Source organism: Juglans regia, chromosome 15 (assembly GCF_001411555.2).
Source record: "Juglans regia cultivar Chandler chromosome 15, Walnut 2.0, whole genome shotgun sequence".
Classification (NCBI taxonomy): Eukaryota; Viridiplantae; Streptophyta; class Magnoliopsida; order Fagales; family Juglandaceae; genus Juglans; species Juglans regia.
In genome coordinates, this window is record NC_049915.1 from 8798361 (window position 1) to 8812936 (window position 14576).

The 14576-nt window shown below is 36.1% G+C and overlaps 1 protein-coding gene across 1 annotated transcript; it reads left to right on the plus strand.

Moving 5' to 3' along the window:
• Positions 1 to 760: 760 nt before the first annotated feature.
• Positions 761 to 1196, plus strand: LOC108986737 (uncharacterized mitochondrial protein AtMg00810-like). Its single transcript, XM_018959455.1, has 2 exons — positions 761 to 892; positions 999 to 1196. The coding sequence occupies exons 1-2, from the start codon at positions 761 to 763 to the stop codon at positions 1194 to 1196; spliced, it is 330 nt and encodes a 109-aa protein (XP_018815000.1).
• Positions 1197 to 14576: the final 13380 nt, after the last annotated feature.

Genomic DNA, 14576 nt, shown 5'->3' on the forward strand with positions numbered 1-14576 from the left:
GCACCAAACTATGCAGGAAGAAATTGCTGCTCTTGAGGCCAATCACACCTGGGACATTGAGCCATGTCCTCCAACAATTGTTCCTCAGGGTTGCAAATGGGTTTACTCAATTAAGGTTCGATCTGATGGAAGTTTGGATCGTTACAAAGCTCGGCTTGTTGCACTTGGGAATAATCAGGAGTATGGTGCCAATTATGAAGAAATATTTGCTCATGTGGCTAAGATGACTGTTATTCATACGATTCTAGCTCTTGCTCCTTCCAATGATTGGTCACTATATCAGATGGATGTTAAGAATGCTTTTCTTTACAGGGATCTTAAAGAGTGTATTTATATGAAGCCACCCCCGGGATTATTTTCTTCATCAACTTCACATGTGTGTAAGCTTTGTCGCTCCCTTTATGGTCTCAAACAAGCTCTGAGGGCCTGGTTTGGTAAATTTCGAACCACTTTATTACAATTCTCATTCAAGCATAGCAAGTATGACACTTCCTTGTTTCTTCGGAAATCAGACATGGGTATTGTTGTTCTTTTGATTTATGTTGATGATATTGTGATTACTGGTTTCGATTCTGTTTTACTTGGCCAGCTCAAGACTCATCTCTCTGAGCCCTTTCATATGAAAGACCTTGGGTCTCTCACATATTTTTATCGGTCTTGAGATGCATCGTAGTCCATTTGGTATTTCTCTCAACCAACAGAAGTATGCTAATGATCTAGTGGCTACAGCTAGCCTACAGAAGGCCACGTTGATACTCCCATGGAATTGCATGTCAAGCTTCACAAAGAAGAGAGTGACTTACTTGCTAATCCCAATTTATACCGAAAGTTGGTAGGTAGCCTTGTCTATCTCACCCTTACTAGACTGGACATTTCCGTTGCAGTACAGCGAGTCAGTCAGTTTCTTTAGACTCCTCGTCATCTTCATTTGGTTGCTATCTGTAGGAACATACGCTATGTTTAGGACACTTCTGCCCATGGTTTATTCTTTCCTTCAGGCACTTCTCCTCGTCTTACTGCTTATAACGACACCGATTGGGCCGGTTGTGCGGATACATGTCGTTCCATCATTGGTTGGTGTGTTCTTAGGTGATGCATTGATCTCCTGGAAGAGTAAGAAGCAAGATAGAGTCTCTAAGTCATCTACCGAATCTGAGTATCGGGCGATGTCTCTTGCTCGTTCTGAAATTATTTAGCTTTGAGGTTTGCTTGCTGAGCTAGTATTTTCTAAGACCGACCCTACACCTTTACATGCTAATAATACGAGTGCTATTTAGATCATGGCCAATCCTGTCTATCATGAGTGCACGAAGCATATTGAAGTCAACTGTCACTCTATCCGTGAAGCATTTGAAGCCCATGTTATCACTCTCCACATGTTTCCACTAAACTACAAATTGCTGATATCTTCACCAAAACTCTCACTCACCATTGACATTGCTTCTTAAGTAGCAAATTGATGCTTGTTGATCAACCCACATCAATTTGAGGGGGGCTGTCAATGAACATCAATGCTACATATTATTGTTCTTTATTCTTTCCTTATACAACTCTTTCCTTATTTCTCTAGTTAATATTTGTCAGATTGTAACTTCCATGTATAGGGCTACAATTAGGCGCATACTGATTTATTTCCATGTATAGAATTGCTTTGTACAGATTATATAATATACAGAACCCTCAAGGCCAAGGAATTTGTCCATTCATACAGTGTTTCATCTAATTTTGACAATCACCAGTCAAGAGACACTAACTATGTTTTCACTATACCCCAAAAGGTATGTTCAAGTTATCATTCAAACTCACTGAAATAATTTATAAAGCTTAATCACTCTGTCCTTTTAAGAAAAATCTTTAGAATCACAATAATGGTCACAACGACTAAGTAGTGGTGGAAAGAGTTTGAACAAAATATCAAGGTTAAAATTACAAATTCAAATCTCTCCTCAAAGTCCCTAATCCAAACATAGCTACGCGAATTTGGTTCAATATGGTCATGGATGGAAACTCCATCAAACACATAACTGAAAATATACCGGAAGAATCCTTCCCTACTGGAGTGAAAAAAAAGGAAGAGCGAAGATATTTAACCCAACATTTTCAAATGGGAAGAGTTTCTCTAACCATTTTCAGTGTTCGACTCTACCCAAAGCTTGATTTTCCAGCTGTGAATCTTCATGATCCAGCCCCTGTTTTACTACTCTATTAATTGGTGATCTCTAACTATTTAACCCAACGCTTGAGGATCCAACTTCAGCCATAAGGCCATTGCTAAAATAAGGCAACAACAAAACTGTAACTTCGTACATCTCAACCAAGAACAAGAGAAAGAACATAAAAAGCAAAATAAATGAGAGACATTAACTATGAGTTCCATAACTGTTTAACAAAATCCTGCACGAAAGCTGAAATGCAGGAAGGTTTAAAATGATATTTATAGAATAATAGATATTAGAAAGGAGAGAAGTAGTGGCTTTCTTTTGGGTCAACTGAAAATGTTGTGAGGGTTACCTTGACAATACTACAAGCCAGAGAGAGGCAAAGAAGACTTGAAGGAGAAACAAAGAGAATGAGAAAATGAAAACAAAAAGGAAAAAAAAAATCTCACCAAATTCGGATTGTCACTCCTACTTTGATTTTCTAAGAACAACTTAAAACTACGAAAAGAAAAACGAAAATGAAATAGAGATTTCAACAAAGCTTCATCGGTGTGAGGCGCGACTTCTCGTCGTCACACGAGATCTATGTTAATGTGAGAAAATAGAAAGATAAGAGGGAGAGGAAAGCCTATACAGAGAAGAGGGAGAGAGGAGCGAGGAGCGAGGATGAGATTATCGTTTGGACTAAAAGATGATGGCAGCGTGGACAATCGACGGAGAGAAGAGTGCTTGCGGGCTGAAGAAACGAAGGATCAAATGCTAGGAGCTTTCAGGAGAAGAAAGTAAAAACGAGGGAAATGGGCGACTTCGGGTAGTAGAAAGAGAAAAGAACGAGGGAAGGAAAAAGTGAGAGGTAGATGAAATAATAAAATAAGTGTTTCCGGTAATCTTTTGTCACCTATTCATCCCTAAAAGATCGTCACAAAAGGTCTTTCGAGATGAAAATCTTAATCTCATCTCAAAAAATATTTTTAGGGAGGAAATGGGACCGACCCATTCAAAGAGGTTCAAACGAAATTCCTTTTTGGGGATGAAATAGTTTCATCCCAAAATCCTGTTCAAATTGAATATATTCTGTTTGAACATATGATTAACTGTTTGGACAAGTTGGTAATTTGATTTGAATGACGCGAATTTGGTTGCTTCTGTTCGAATGCAATAAGTTCTCGAACACTTTCTTGTTGTTCAAAGGTTTAAGTTTGTGTTTGAACATAGAGAATCATATTGAACGTCCATGAAAATAGTTCGAATGGAACTCTGTTTGAACATTCAGATCGATGAACTATGTTTGAACGGTTGAGTTACTTGATGGGTTTAGTTCGAACGAATTGTATGCGTTTGAATGCTCACACATGCAAAATGTTCGAACTTAGTAGCAATCCATTCGAACTAGATTGACGATTTCATTTTCATTCGAATGGTTTTTATGTTGGTCGTTCGAATGACGATAGTAAATGTGTTTGAAAGTTAATAAATAATTATTACCATTCGAACTGAATATTTTCCATTCGAACAGTAATCAATGGTATAGTAAATTATAAATTTAAAATAACAAAACTACATTTAAAAGTTGTAATTAAAACATCAAAATTGTTCAAATGTTTCATTAAAACATCTTACAAACTTAGTATAATAATTCTAAAAGACATAAAAATTAAGAGAATAAGTTATAAGTTGGTGGTGGCATAAAGTTTTGGAACATCATTAACTGCATCTGTTCAAATAGTTTTTGGGTTTGAGTTTCTATCTCCCTCCTCAAGTGTTGTTGTTGTTGTTCTCTTAATCATGCCTCTATATTTGCTATCTGATGTAATTGATCTTCCAACTCTCATTGCTTTGACTTCAACTATTTGAATTTGCACCTTGCTTCCTGTAAATCTCGAGAGGTGTTATCCAATCTGCTCTAAGAAGAGGGTGAGGCTAAGGAGGAATGCTTCATGCAACATTATAAACCCTTTAAATATTTAGAACGGGGTCCAAGAATTTGAGAAAAAACTCTTAACATCATTAACGAAGGATTCATCAGATGCAACATTTTGCCGAAGTGCAACCATCTTGTCCTACAAAAAAAAATATATTATAGGTAGTATAAATAACATAAATATTATTAGGCAATAAAAATGGATTAAACTTACATAATTTGCTTCTGCCTCAAGACTGGCCCAAACACCATCGCGATTTGTATGCAATTTAGCATACAATTGGGTCAGATTATAGTCAGTAGGACTATCTTGTTCCTGCAAAAGGGAAATATATATTATAACTTCAATCACAAATGTTGATATACGTTACCAATTTCTTTGATAGTAGATGAAAAGATCTAGAATCTGCATGAGGGTATATATTTAAATTTGATCTATTTGCTTTATTGACAATACTCCGATGCTGCAAGAAAAGAAATAACTTCATTGCTATATTTGTTTCATGCATTTAACATAACATAATGAAATGTAGCAGCAAAATTACTTGATATGCTGGATCTTCGAACATATTACAAAACTTCTCCCATTCATCTCGACGCATGTCTTGGAATGTGTTTTGACGCACCTCTATTGCACTATTAAACTTTTGATAGGTTGCATGGTATTTACCTTTGTACCTGTAGAATACATTATTCATCAGCTCATCAACCGTTACTTGCTCCTCTCACCTACCAAAATTAAGTTCAAGCCCATCATTGAAATAATTATGAACGATAAGAACAAAAAGAACTACTTATAAATGAAGTAATAATTAAATAAAATTATTTTCTTAGTAAATTATTACCAAACAATGAGTTTTTATGTGGTCTTTCACATCTTGGAGAACCTTGGCCTAGGAGGATCTAGCCATGGGTGCAAATGTCCAGGTAAGGGTGCCAACATAGGAAGTAAGCCAAGCTGCCAGATCTGCTTGGCCACCAGTGTGATCATTAGGGGTGTAAAAAAAATATCTCATTCGAGATATTACGTCTATCACATACATACTCAGTTCTTTACTCATGTTAATTGAAATTTTGACTGTATTTCCCCCCAATTCTCTAAGTATGCTAGTCGCAGAAAAGGTTCGCACCTATCTACGAACGAGATACTTACAGACCATCCACTCGAAGAATGGGAAAAACTGAACCAAAATCTCAATGCTAACATTAGAGTTTAAACTAAATATATCTACTATATAGATGATAGAACTCAAATTGTCTATTTGGGACAATTCAAAAGTTGTACCCAAACATTCATCACGAATAATAGGGGTATAACTCTCAAACAAGTCTAATGTTAAATTGGATAGAAACACAGTTATGCAAACACTCTAAATAATTTATCCGTGTAAACGACAATAACTGGATATCAGCATGTTAGGGCATAATAACTTATTGGGTCATTTTTTAAAATTGGATATAAGTTATTAGTGATTAATGTAAGGTGTTCTATGGGATATAAGTTATTAGTGATTTTTTTTTCTTGATAAGTAAAAGTAAAAGTTATTAATGATTTATTCAATTATGTCATATATTTTGGGTTCAAAATTAATTGGTCATTTTCTTAAATGGGTTATTTTGTTCATTGTGATTTATGCAGGGACTAGTATTAGGGAGATGCGAGCCCTATTCGAGGAGCATCGCACACTTTCAGTCCAGGACAAGGAGAGGATCATGGAGAGGATCACTATGCCTATCATTTTCAGACTAAATGATGTTGAGGGACGCATGGCTGTGAAGCAGGAGGACCTCAATATATAATCCAACAACGTAGTTTTATTTTGTATCGAATATTTATTTTATCTCAAACATTGTCACTTTTGGATAATTTTTATTTTACATATATTGTTTGTTCATTAAAAATGATTTTTTTTCTTATCATTTAGCGATATCAAAAATGAGTTTCGTTGGAGGAACAAAATTATTTGCAAATTGTTATTTACTATAAAAAAAACTACTAATTTATATTTCCAACTAATTATATTAATTTTTGGGACGACATATATAATCTATTTTGATTTACCATAAATAATAAACCAGTATAGGTAAATTTTTCATCTTTTAGAAATGAAAATTAATAAACTCAAATAATGATTGTTTTTAAAACTTTTGAATGCCTTCAATAAATTTCTATAACAACTGTTATTTCAATTTTGTTCATCACCATTTGAACAAATCTTTTGAGCTTTTGAACGATTTATAAATCTGTTTGAATGTAAAATTAATGTTTGATTGAGATATCAAATATCCGTTCTAGAATTGTATATAACTTCCCACCAAAAATATCATTTGAATTATTATCTCAACATTCGAATGGAAAATACCATACCTTCGAATGGTCTCAGTCTCAATTTGAATGAGAAACTTATGTTTGAGCTATGTGTAACCCTCTCCAGCCACAATTGTATAAAACTTCTCGCCACAAATATTGTTTGAACTCTTATCGCATCATTCGAATGTAAAATACATTACCGTTTGAAACAATTACATTATGCTCAAATGATTTTCTCTTTTGGGATGTTATGTTTCGTCCCAGAAACTATAGTTTGAGTAGATACTTATCTATTCGAATGGATAAAAAACCGCTTCCATGTTTTGGAATGAACTTAAATTTCGTCTCAAATAAGTACTATTTGCAACCAGAGTTTTAAATACTGTGTCGTACCGGCTGATACGGCCATGGAAGTTATGTGTTTCATATTGGGTCAAATACTGCTCGTATCGGTGCGTTTCAGTCAATACTGGCCAATTTTCAATGTGCCTACCAAAATTTTAAATTTTTATATTTTCAATGTATTTTCACAATTTTCACTCCAATTCTTAAATCTGAAGACTATTTTCTTAACTTTTTTAATCCCATTTGCTCGATGACTAAAAATCAAATTTTTATTCCCCTTTTTGTGACGAAGATTAGTGATTATATTTTTAATAGTTGGATTGAGGATTTAGAAGTATTATTGAATTTTATAAATATGTGTTTTAACTTTTTAAGACTTGCATTGATCTTATTTTGAAATATAATTTATAGTGTGTCCTCGAATGCACAAACTCGTCAAAGAAGGCGTTCAAGCTCTTAATCCATTGTGTAGCATTGATTTGAGCACAAAAAGCATCATTCAAATATATCAGTGTCCAAAACGTTCTCTCATTGTATAAACTTGCTAGCCATCATAATGAAAATTGTATGTATTACTCAATAGATTCTAGGGCATCTCAAACTCTTCACAAGTTTGATAATCATAAACACATTGTTGTAACGCACTTTTTAGGCTACAATTGTATTGAGCATGGGAAGTTAGCTTTTTCAACTATTTTCTCATGATGTGCCATAGACAATTGTCTTGTGTCTCGAAAGGCAATGACAACCATGCTTTTTATGTTCCTAACTCGGCTATTTATAATAGTATTTTTCATCTGTACATTTTAACTTGGTTTGAAACAAGCACACAAAAACTTTTATATATTTACTTGACATCAATTAAGCTTAAAAAATGATTGATTAAGCATGATGATGGTTTACACTCACGAAAGGTAAGAGCAACATGCCGTATTTATTTATCTGGTATCCCGTATTGAATATAACAACATCCCAAAAGTATTGATATGTTGCCCTATTTTGCACATTCGTCCAGAAAACATTTCATAATCTCGAATATTACTACAACATTTATGCCCGTTTTCCGCAAGTTCTTTTTCTACAAATTAAATTTTTGGAAACTACTACTTTATTACAATAAAATACTGACGCAAAAAAAAAAACACTTTAGCACTTGCGGCCAAATTACTTGAGACAAGGGGAAAACGGTGGGTAAAGGTGTTTTCTAATATGAGTAAACACACGTGACTAAATGTGGACGAAAATATTACACTTTGAGACAAATCTATTTCTTTTTTAGGAGAAATTGCACGGCGACATTGAAAAAATCCTTTTCACGATTGAGATTTGCAAGTTGGAAATATTGCCTTTAATCAACAATCACTAATATTCCACCTTAAATAAAGGTGGAGGAAACGGCGAGAGGGATAGACTGCGTACAACATATGCTGGGGAGAGGGAGGAGAGAGAGAGACCTTCGGGAAATGAGGGAGAAAGAGAGGGAGTCTGGGTATTTAACCCAGTCCTTTCGTCTGGGGTCCACTTAACGATCTAACGATGGATCTCAAACACTGATTTGAAAATGCGTAAAACATTAATTTAATTAAAAGCGCTTAGAGGAATAAAGGTAGAAAATTATTTTATACTAACTTTAATTTATAAAATAATATTCTTCATCATTAATAAAATGATGAAGTCTCACTTAACATATTGAGGAAAATAAAACCATTTGATTAATAAAAACTTTCAACATAATTTAAATCTCAGAATATCTTAAATAATTGAAATCATTTTAATAATAATATTAAAATGATTTCCGACAATTATAATATTTTTAGAGCTCTTCAAGAATATTATGATTGTCGTATTTAAGATCGATCTTAATTCAATAACACTAGAAATATTCCTTATAAATATTTCCAGCATATTTGAAACACTAGGCGTGCCCTAGAAGTCATACGATATCTTTCGAAATATGCCATCATGGTTCGGCATGCATGACGAGTCTCGCAATCACTAGATAGAAGGGGTAGACAAATCACAAAATCTCTGCCCTCGAGATTTGCTTACGTCATAAAGAAGAAGTGTACGTAAGAAGGAATGAGCAGGGTATCACAATCTTCCCACCTTAAATAAATTTTGTCCTCGAAATTTGCTTAAGGTTCTAGGGATTTGTTTAGTACTCTTGGAATTTGCTTAGTGTTCTAAGAATTTTGTGCAGTATTTTAAGGAATTTGCTCATCTTTATTAGGGATCTATTCATACGTGTCCTCGTGTTGTCTTTACGCATCTCCGCACACATTCAGCATCTTAGTCACGTCTTGTACAATACTTGCCCTCACGTCTTGTCATTCCTCCATCGACATACTTAAGGTTAGTCTGATGTACTTGAGTCCATCCATCATGTAGCGCTCATACCTTCCATTCTGACATTCTTGGCGGTGAGGTTTGAAGTCGCCATCTCGTTTTACATTTCGGTCTTAGCTTAGTTCGTGGTCATTCATGTGTTTCTTAACCATTATAGTCTTCCTAACGTTTCTAGTCTGTTCCTTAGTTAGCATGCAGCTATTGCTGCATGTCCTAACGTTCCATCATTCATTCCTTATTCTCTAACTCAGTCTCTGATACCTCTTACATTCTATGCACTTAGCATGACTACCTCTTTCTAGTTGCCAATCTGACATACATGCGTTCATTAGGTCATACTTTGAAAATATCATAGTATAAGAATAAAAATACTTTCTTGTACTTATTGCAAGACCAGACATGCTTTGGGAAGATGTCAGTCTAGGTTTTTCCTTCACATGCAATTCTCTCTTCAAAGTTTTCTTTCCTTGAAAAAGTTTTCTTTCATTGGAAAAAGTTATCTCTTCAAAAAAAAGGATTTTCTCTCTTTTATTTTTGAAAAGAACACTATAGAGTTTAGCATAACCTGGGCTTTGCTCTGAAACCAACTATGTAACGCCCATCCTTGTGGTGGAACTTTTACAAAATATTTTTATAAAAGACGACGGGAGTTACCGTCCGATTTAAAACTTTTCACTTGCATACCCAGGGTGCGAGACTCTACCTTTATAAATTAAAATGTGCTTTGACAATAAAACAGGTTTACAACGGAAAACATTAATTTTTACAATAAAAGGACTCTCGTATGTTTCAAACTCGTGCCTAGACTTCCGTTGTAATGCCCCAATGAAAAGCCCAAACCACATGACCTATACTCCAAAAGGACTAGTCAATGATACAATTGGAGTCTCATTGGAGCCTTATAAAGAGCAAGAACTTCTTCTTCCCAAGCAATGTGGGATCACATACACCACCTACCCTTATCCATATCGTATGGGGTATCACAATCTACTCCCCTTAAATTCCCGACGTCCTCGTCGGGCCTATCCATTGTAGGCGGCACAGCTTAAGTCCCACATTTCTGGTTGGGATAGGCTCTGATACCATTTGTAACGCCCCAATGGAAAGCCCAAACGACATGCCCTATACTCCAAAAGGACTAGTCAATGATACAATTGGAGTCTCATTGGAACCTTATAAAGAGCAAGAACTTCTTCTTCCCAAGCAATGTGGGATCTCATACACCACCTACCCTTATCCATATCATATGGGGTATCACAATAAAAATAAAAAAATAAATAAAATAAAATAACATAACATAACATAACATAACATAAAGTAAAGAAAAACAAAATATACTTAGGCCCACGACTTGGACTCTTAACTTGATTATTGTATGGCTTTTATCTAAAGTTTTGGGTTTCTAATCAACCTAAAACAAATATAATTATCCCATAAATTTTCTTATGAACATTCACTTGATCCATTAAAGACTTTGAAACCTAATTATCAAACCTATAGAGAAATTATATACTGCCAAAAATATCTTAGGCTCAAACTCTCTTCTAAAAATTTTACTTGTAATCCCAAACGATATTTCATAACTATAACTCAAATTTTTTTTTAAAGTGGCTTGGCTTGCCCCGGGTGTTACATCCTCCCCCCTTAAAATAAATTTTGTCCTCAAAATTTGCTGCACTCAAAATCATGTCTAATACACCAATCCTTCATATTTTCAACAATCCTTACTTTCTAATACTCCTCAACTCAGAAATCTCCAAAATCCAAGTGTCGATTTCAGACGCGACTTCAACTCCAAACCTAACAGTATGAATTTTTAGTCATAGATTTGCAAGCCCCAAAAATAATAACTAAAAGAGAACTAAACTTCACCAACAGCAAACCTCACAAATAACTAAAAGTGAACTCCCAAAATAATATTTAGAACCTCCGAAGAATAATATAATCAATGTTCCAAACTTAAGTCCTAAGTAACTTCAGTTCACAAAATTCCGGAATCCATAGAAAATCTACTTTCAACCATACTTTTCCTAAACTTCTCGCTTTCGAAACAAAAACTAACCCATCAAACAACTAAAGCTAAAGGAATCTCATAGATATAAAATATTGTGTCTAAAACCCTTTGCAAACCTCTTCAACCAAACCTTAATATTCTAAACTATACTACTAGAAACTTTCCACGTAAGCAAGATTAATCCCAACTCAGTTAAGACATAAAGCTTTCAAGGAGAACAAGAGTGGGGTACCTATGATCGCATTATTGTCGTCCTCCGCATCTTCAGATGTTAATGCAAACACTCAAGCTGGTCCCATTCTACGTTGATTATTTCCTTGACTTGTCTGTTGGGAAATGGGAGGTGGGTTAGGCTTCTTGTTATCCGACATGAGTAAAGGACAATCCTTGATAAAGTGTCCAGACTTTCCACATCGAAAACACGTCCCCATTTCCTTTCGGCACTCTCCCATGTGTGCACTATTACAAAAGTTGCAGAGGTTATTCGATTGATTTTCATGCGTCCGCTTTTGCCCTGAGCTGCTCCCTTCATTTCTCTTTTTCCACGATCCCTGGTCCATACCAAAATGAGGCCCCGATGGAAAAGTCCTCTTCCTCTGATCATGCAATGTCGCGCTCCTTTGAAGGCTTCGCTCAAAAATTGTGGCCTTAGCTACCAACTCTGAGAAATTCCAAATCTGGAAGCCCACTATTCATTCATAAAGTTTTTCATTCAGCCCTTGTTCAAATTTGCGCCCCGTTTTTTCTTCGTTAGGAATCATATATGCGGCAAAACGGGATAATTCAATGAATATAGCTGCATATTGGTGTACTGTCATGGTTCCCTACACTAGAGTGGCAAATTCCATTGCCTTATCCTCTCGGGCCGAGCTTGGGAAAAATCGCTCAAGAAAAATCTGCTTAAAATGTGGCCAACTAACTATTTCTGTCCCCCCTGCTTCTCGGATAGTTCTTTCTGAGATCCACCATCTTTTTACCTCACCGGTTAGTTTGAATGTTGCATATGCCACCTTTTGTTCATCTGTGCAGGTTAACACCCGCAACATCTCTTCAATATCTTGCACCCAATCTTCAGCTAGGGTGGATTCGCCTTTCCCATCAAATGAAGGGGGTGCATCCGATTGAACTATTCTATGGTACACCCTCCTTCATTATAGTTGCGTTGGTGACCCAATGGATTCTGTGCGAGATCATCTATTAACTAATGGGCTGCTGCTCATAGTACTTTGGAAGCACTCGGGTTTGCTCCCCTCACGTTCTCGTTCACGTTCAAATCGGACATATTTCGTTCTCGACGACGATGTGGCATCCTGTAATGAAGAGAAAAGAAGTACGCGCAACAGTAGTAATGATTAATCTCCAAAGTCTAAAATATCAAATCTATTTATTAAAAGTCTCCAAAATGAAACCACACCACACACAACATGAATTCAACTCCTATACCTATAAAACCCTACACGTTAAAATCATTCCCAAAGTTTGTAAATTTTAATATCTCAAATACCTATGATATTCTTCCTTATAGCCCGCTCCACAATCACATCCAATCTGAAATGATTTCCTAAAGCCTATCTATACTCCAAAATCTTACACTCTATAGTCTACAGAATCTCAAACCTGCCTCTGATACCAACTGTAACGCCGGAGTTAACTCAAAACACCTGATAATCAACTCCAACATTGCTAATACTCTTCCAAAAGTTTCAAATCATATGGGGTATCACATTCATGCTCTTCCCCATGGGCCGTGTCCGTCCTGATCATGCAGTTCCTGTGGGGGGAGGGACATGCATAAAAACTAAAATGAGTCGAAGACTCGTAAGCATTACTTCATACAGTTAAAATATAACAATATAGGTTTTCATTCATACATTCATCATTCATGCGTACTATTACGTGCATGCATACGTGTCATACATGTGTTCATTTGAAAACGTCACTGGATGGAGTTTTTCTCTTTTAAACATGGGCTTTCTTTTCGTAAAACATTTCTCCTGTCAGTGCCTTCATTTCTTCAAGAATTCGTGCATGCGTGCCTTCTTCTAAAAACGTCACTGGACGGGGTTTTCTTTCAAAATGCTTTCCTTTCTTTAAAACGTGTCCCCCGTCAGTGCCTTCATTTCTTAAAGGTCCGAGCATTCGTGCGTTCGTACATTCATGCATATACATCCATTCGTTCTTATCAATTTCATAGGCCAGTACACACTGTTACGCCCCGTGTATTGGGGTTAAATGTCTTCCTTTGGACCCGGACTCCGCCCGTGGTCACGGGTTGGGAATCCCTTTCATAGAGGGCAGCACTGGTGCACTTCCAGTACTACTTACCCAGCATTGCAATCTGCCCATTCATTGGTACCCTTTTCATTCATTCATGTGGTTATTACGTATCTTCATACATTTCATGCTTTCATGTCTTTCTTGCTTTTCATTCATTCATTCATGTCAGCTCGAAAGAGCTGGAGCTTTCATTTAGTTCATTTTTTCATTTAACAGTCCTTTCGTGAGAAAACATTTCCTTTTCATGAGAAAGCATCGTTTGGGGCGTAAGCCCAAAAATCGTCTTTTCCTTTCTCAATCCATTTCAGTTCTATCATTTCTTTAACAGTTCGTTCATGAAAACGTCATTTAAGAACATACATGGGCTTAAACGCCAGCTTTCATGGCATCTATAAGCGTCACCTTGAACGTCGTCAATCATGGCATCCACAAGCATCACCTCGTGGCGCACACAAAAGCATCGGTTCGTAGGATCCATAAAAGCATCCTTTGTCATGCCTTTCATGCATTTTCATCAGTTTATGGATTTTTTTAGAAAATACATACAATAGATACATCGTATAGTCATCCATTCACATGCGTACAATTAATACTTTGGGTGCGTAAATAGTGGCTGCCAAGGAGGGGCCGTACATACTTATACCTTTGAACACTTAGCATTTTCTTTCGTAAAATGTCTTTTGTTTCTTTTCGTAAGCATCTTAAAAGAAAAGTGTTTCTTGTATCTTGGAAAACTCTAGAAGAGTATGAACGTAACACTTACCTGGACTCCATGCTACTTGCATATCATGCAGTCCATTCATGTGCTTGTCAGATGGCAACCTACATGCATACACATCCTTAACGTCATTTTCTATCTAATGCATAAGCAACTTAAACTAAAAATAGAGCTACACAACACTTAGAACACTCTCCTTTTATCACGTGCACTTATGTGCCTTTTACTATGCTAAACCCTTCGAGGACCACTTACGGTCACCACATCTTCCAACTCAAAGTCTTGTCTCGAGTGCTCATCCACTAAAGTGAACCCATGATTCACCTTAGGATTAAGACACTAAGACATTCGTCTTACTCTTCTTACAATCAAATTCCGACGCATGATTCCTACCGATGGAATCATGTATCCCAATCCTAGATAATACACCCGTCACTATCTTCATACACCTTAGCCCATATTAATCCTCATTCTCATCCATACAG

Excerpts from the sequence above, each read along its gene's own strand:
- LOC108986737 (XM_018959455.1), top strand. The coding sequence starts at position 761 with ATGGAATTGCATGTCAAGCTTCACAAAGAAGAGAGTGACTTACTTGCT. Across the intron at positions 893-998 it reads TTTCCGTTGCAGTACAGCGA|GCACTTCTCCTCGTCTTACT; the intron begins GTCAGTCAGTTT and ends TCTTTCCTTCAG.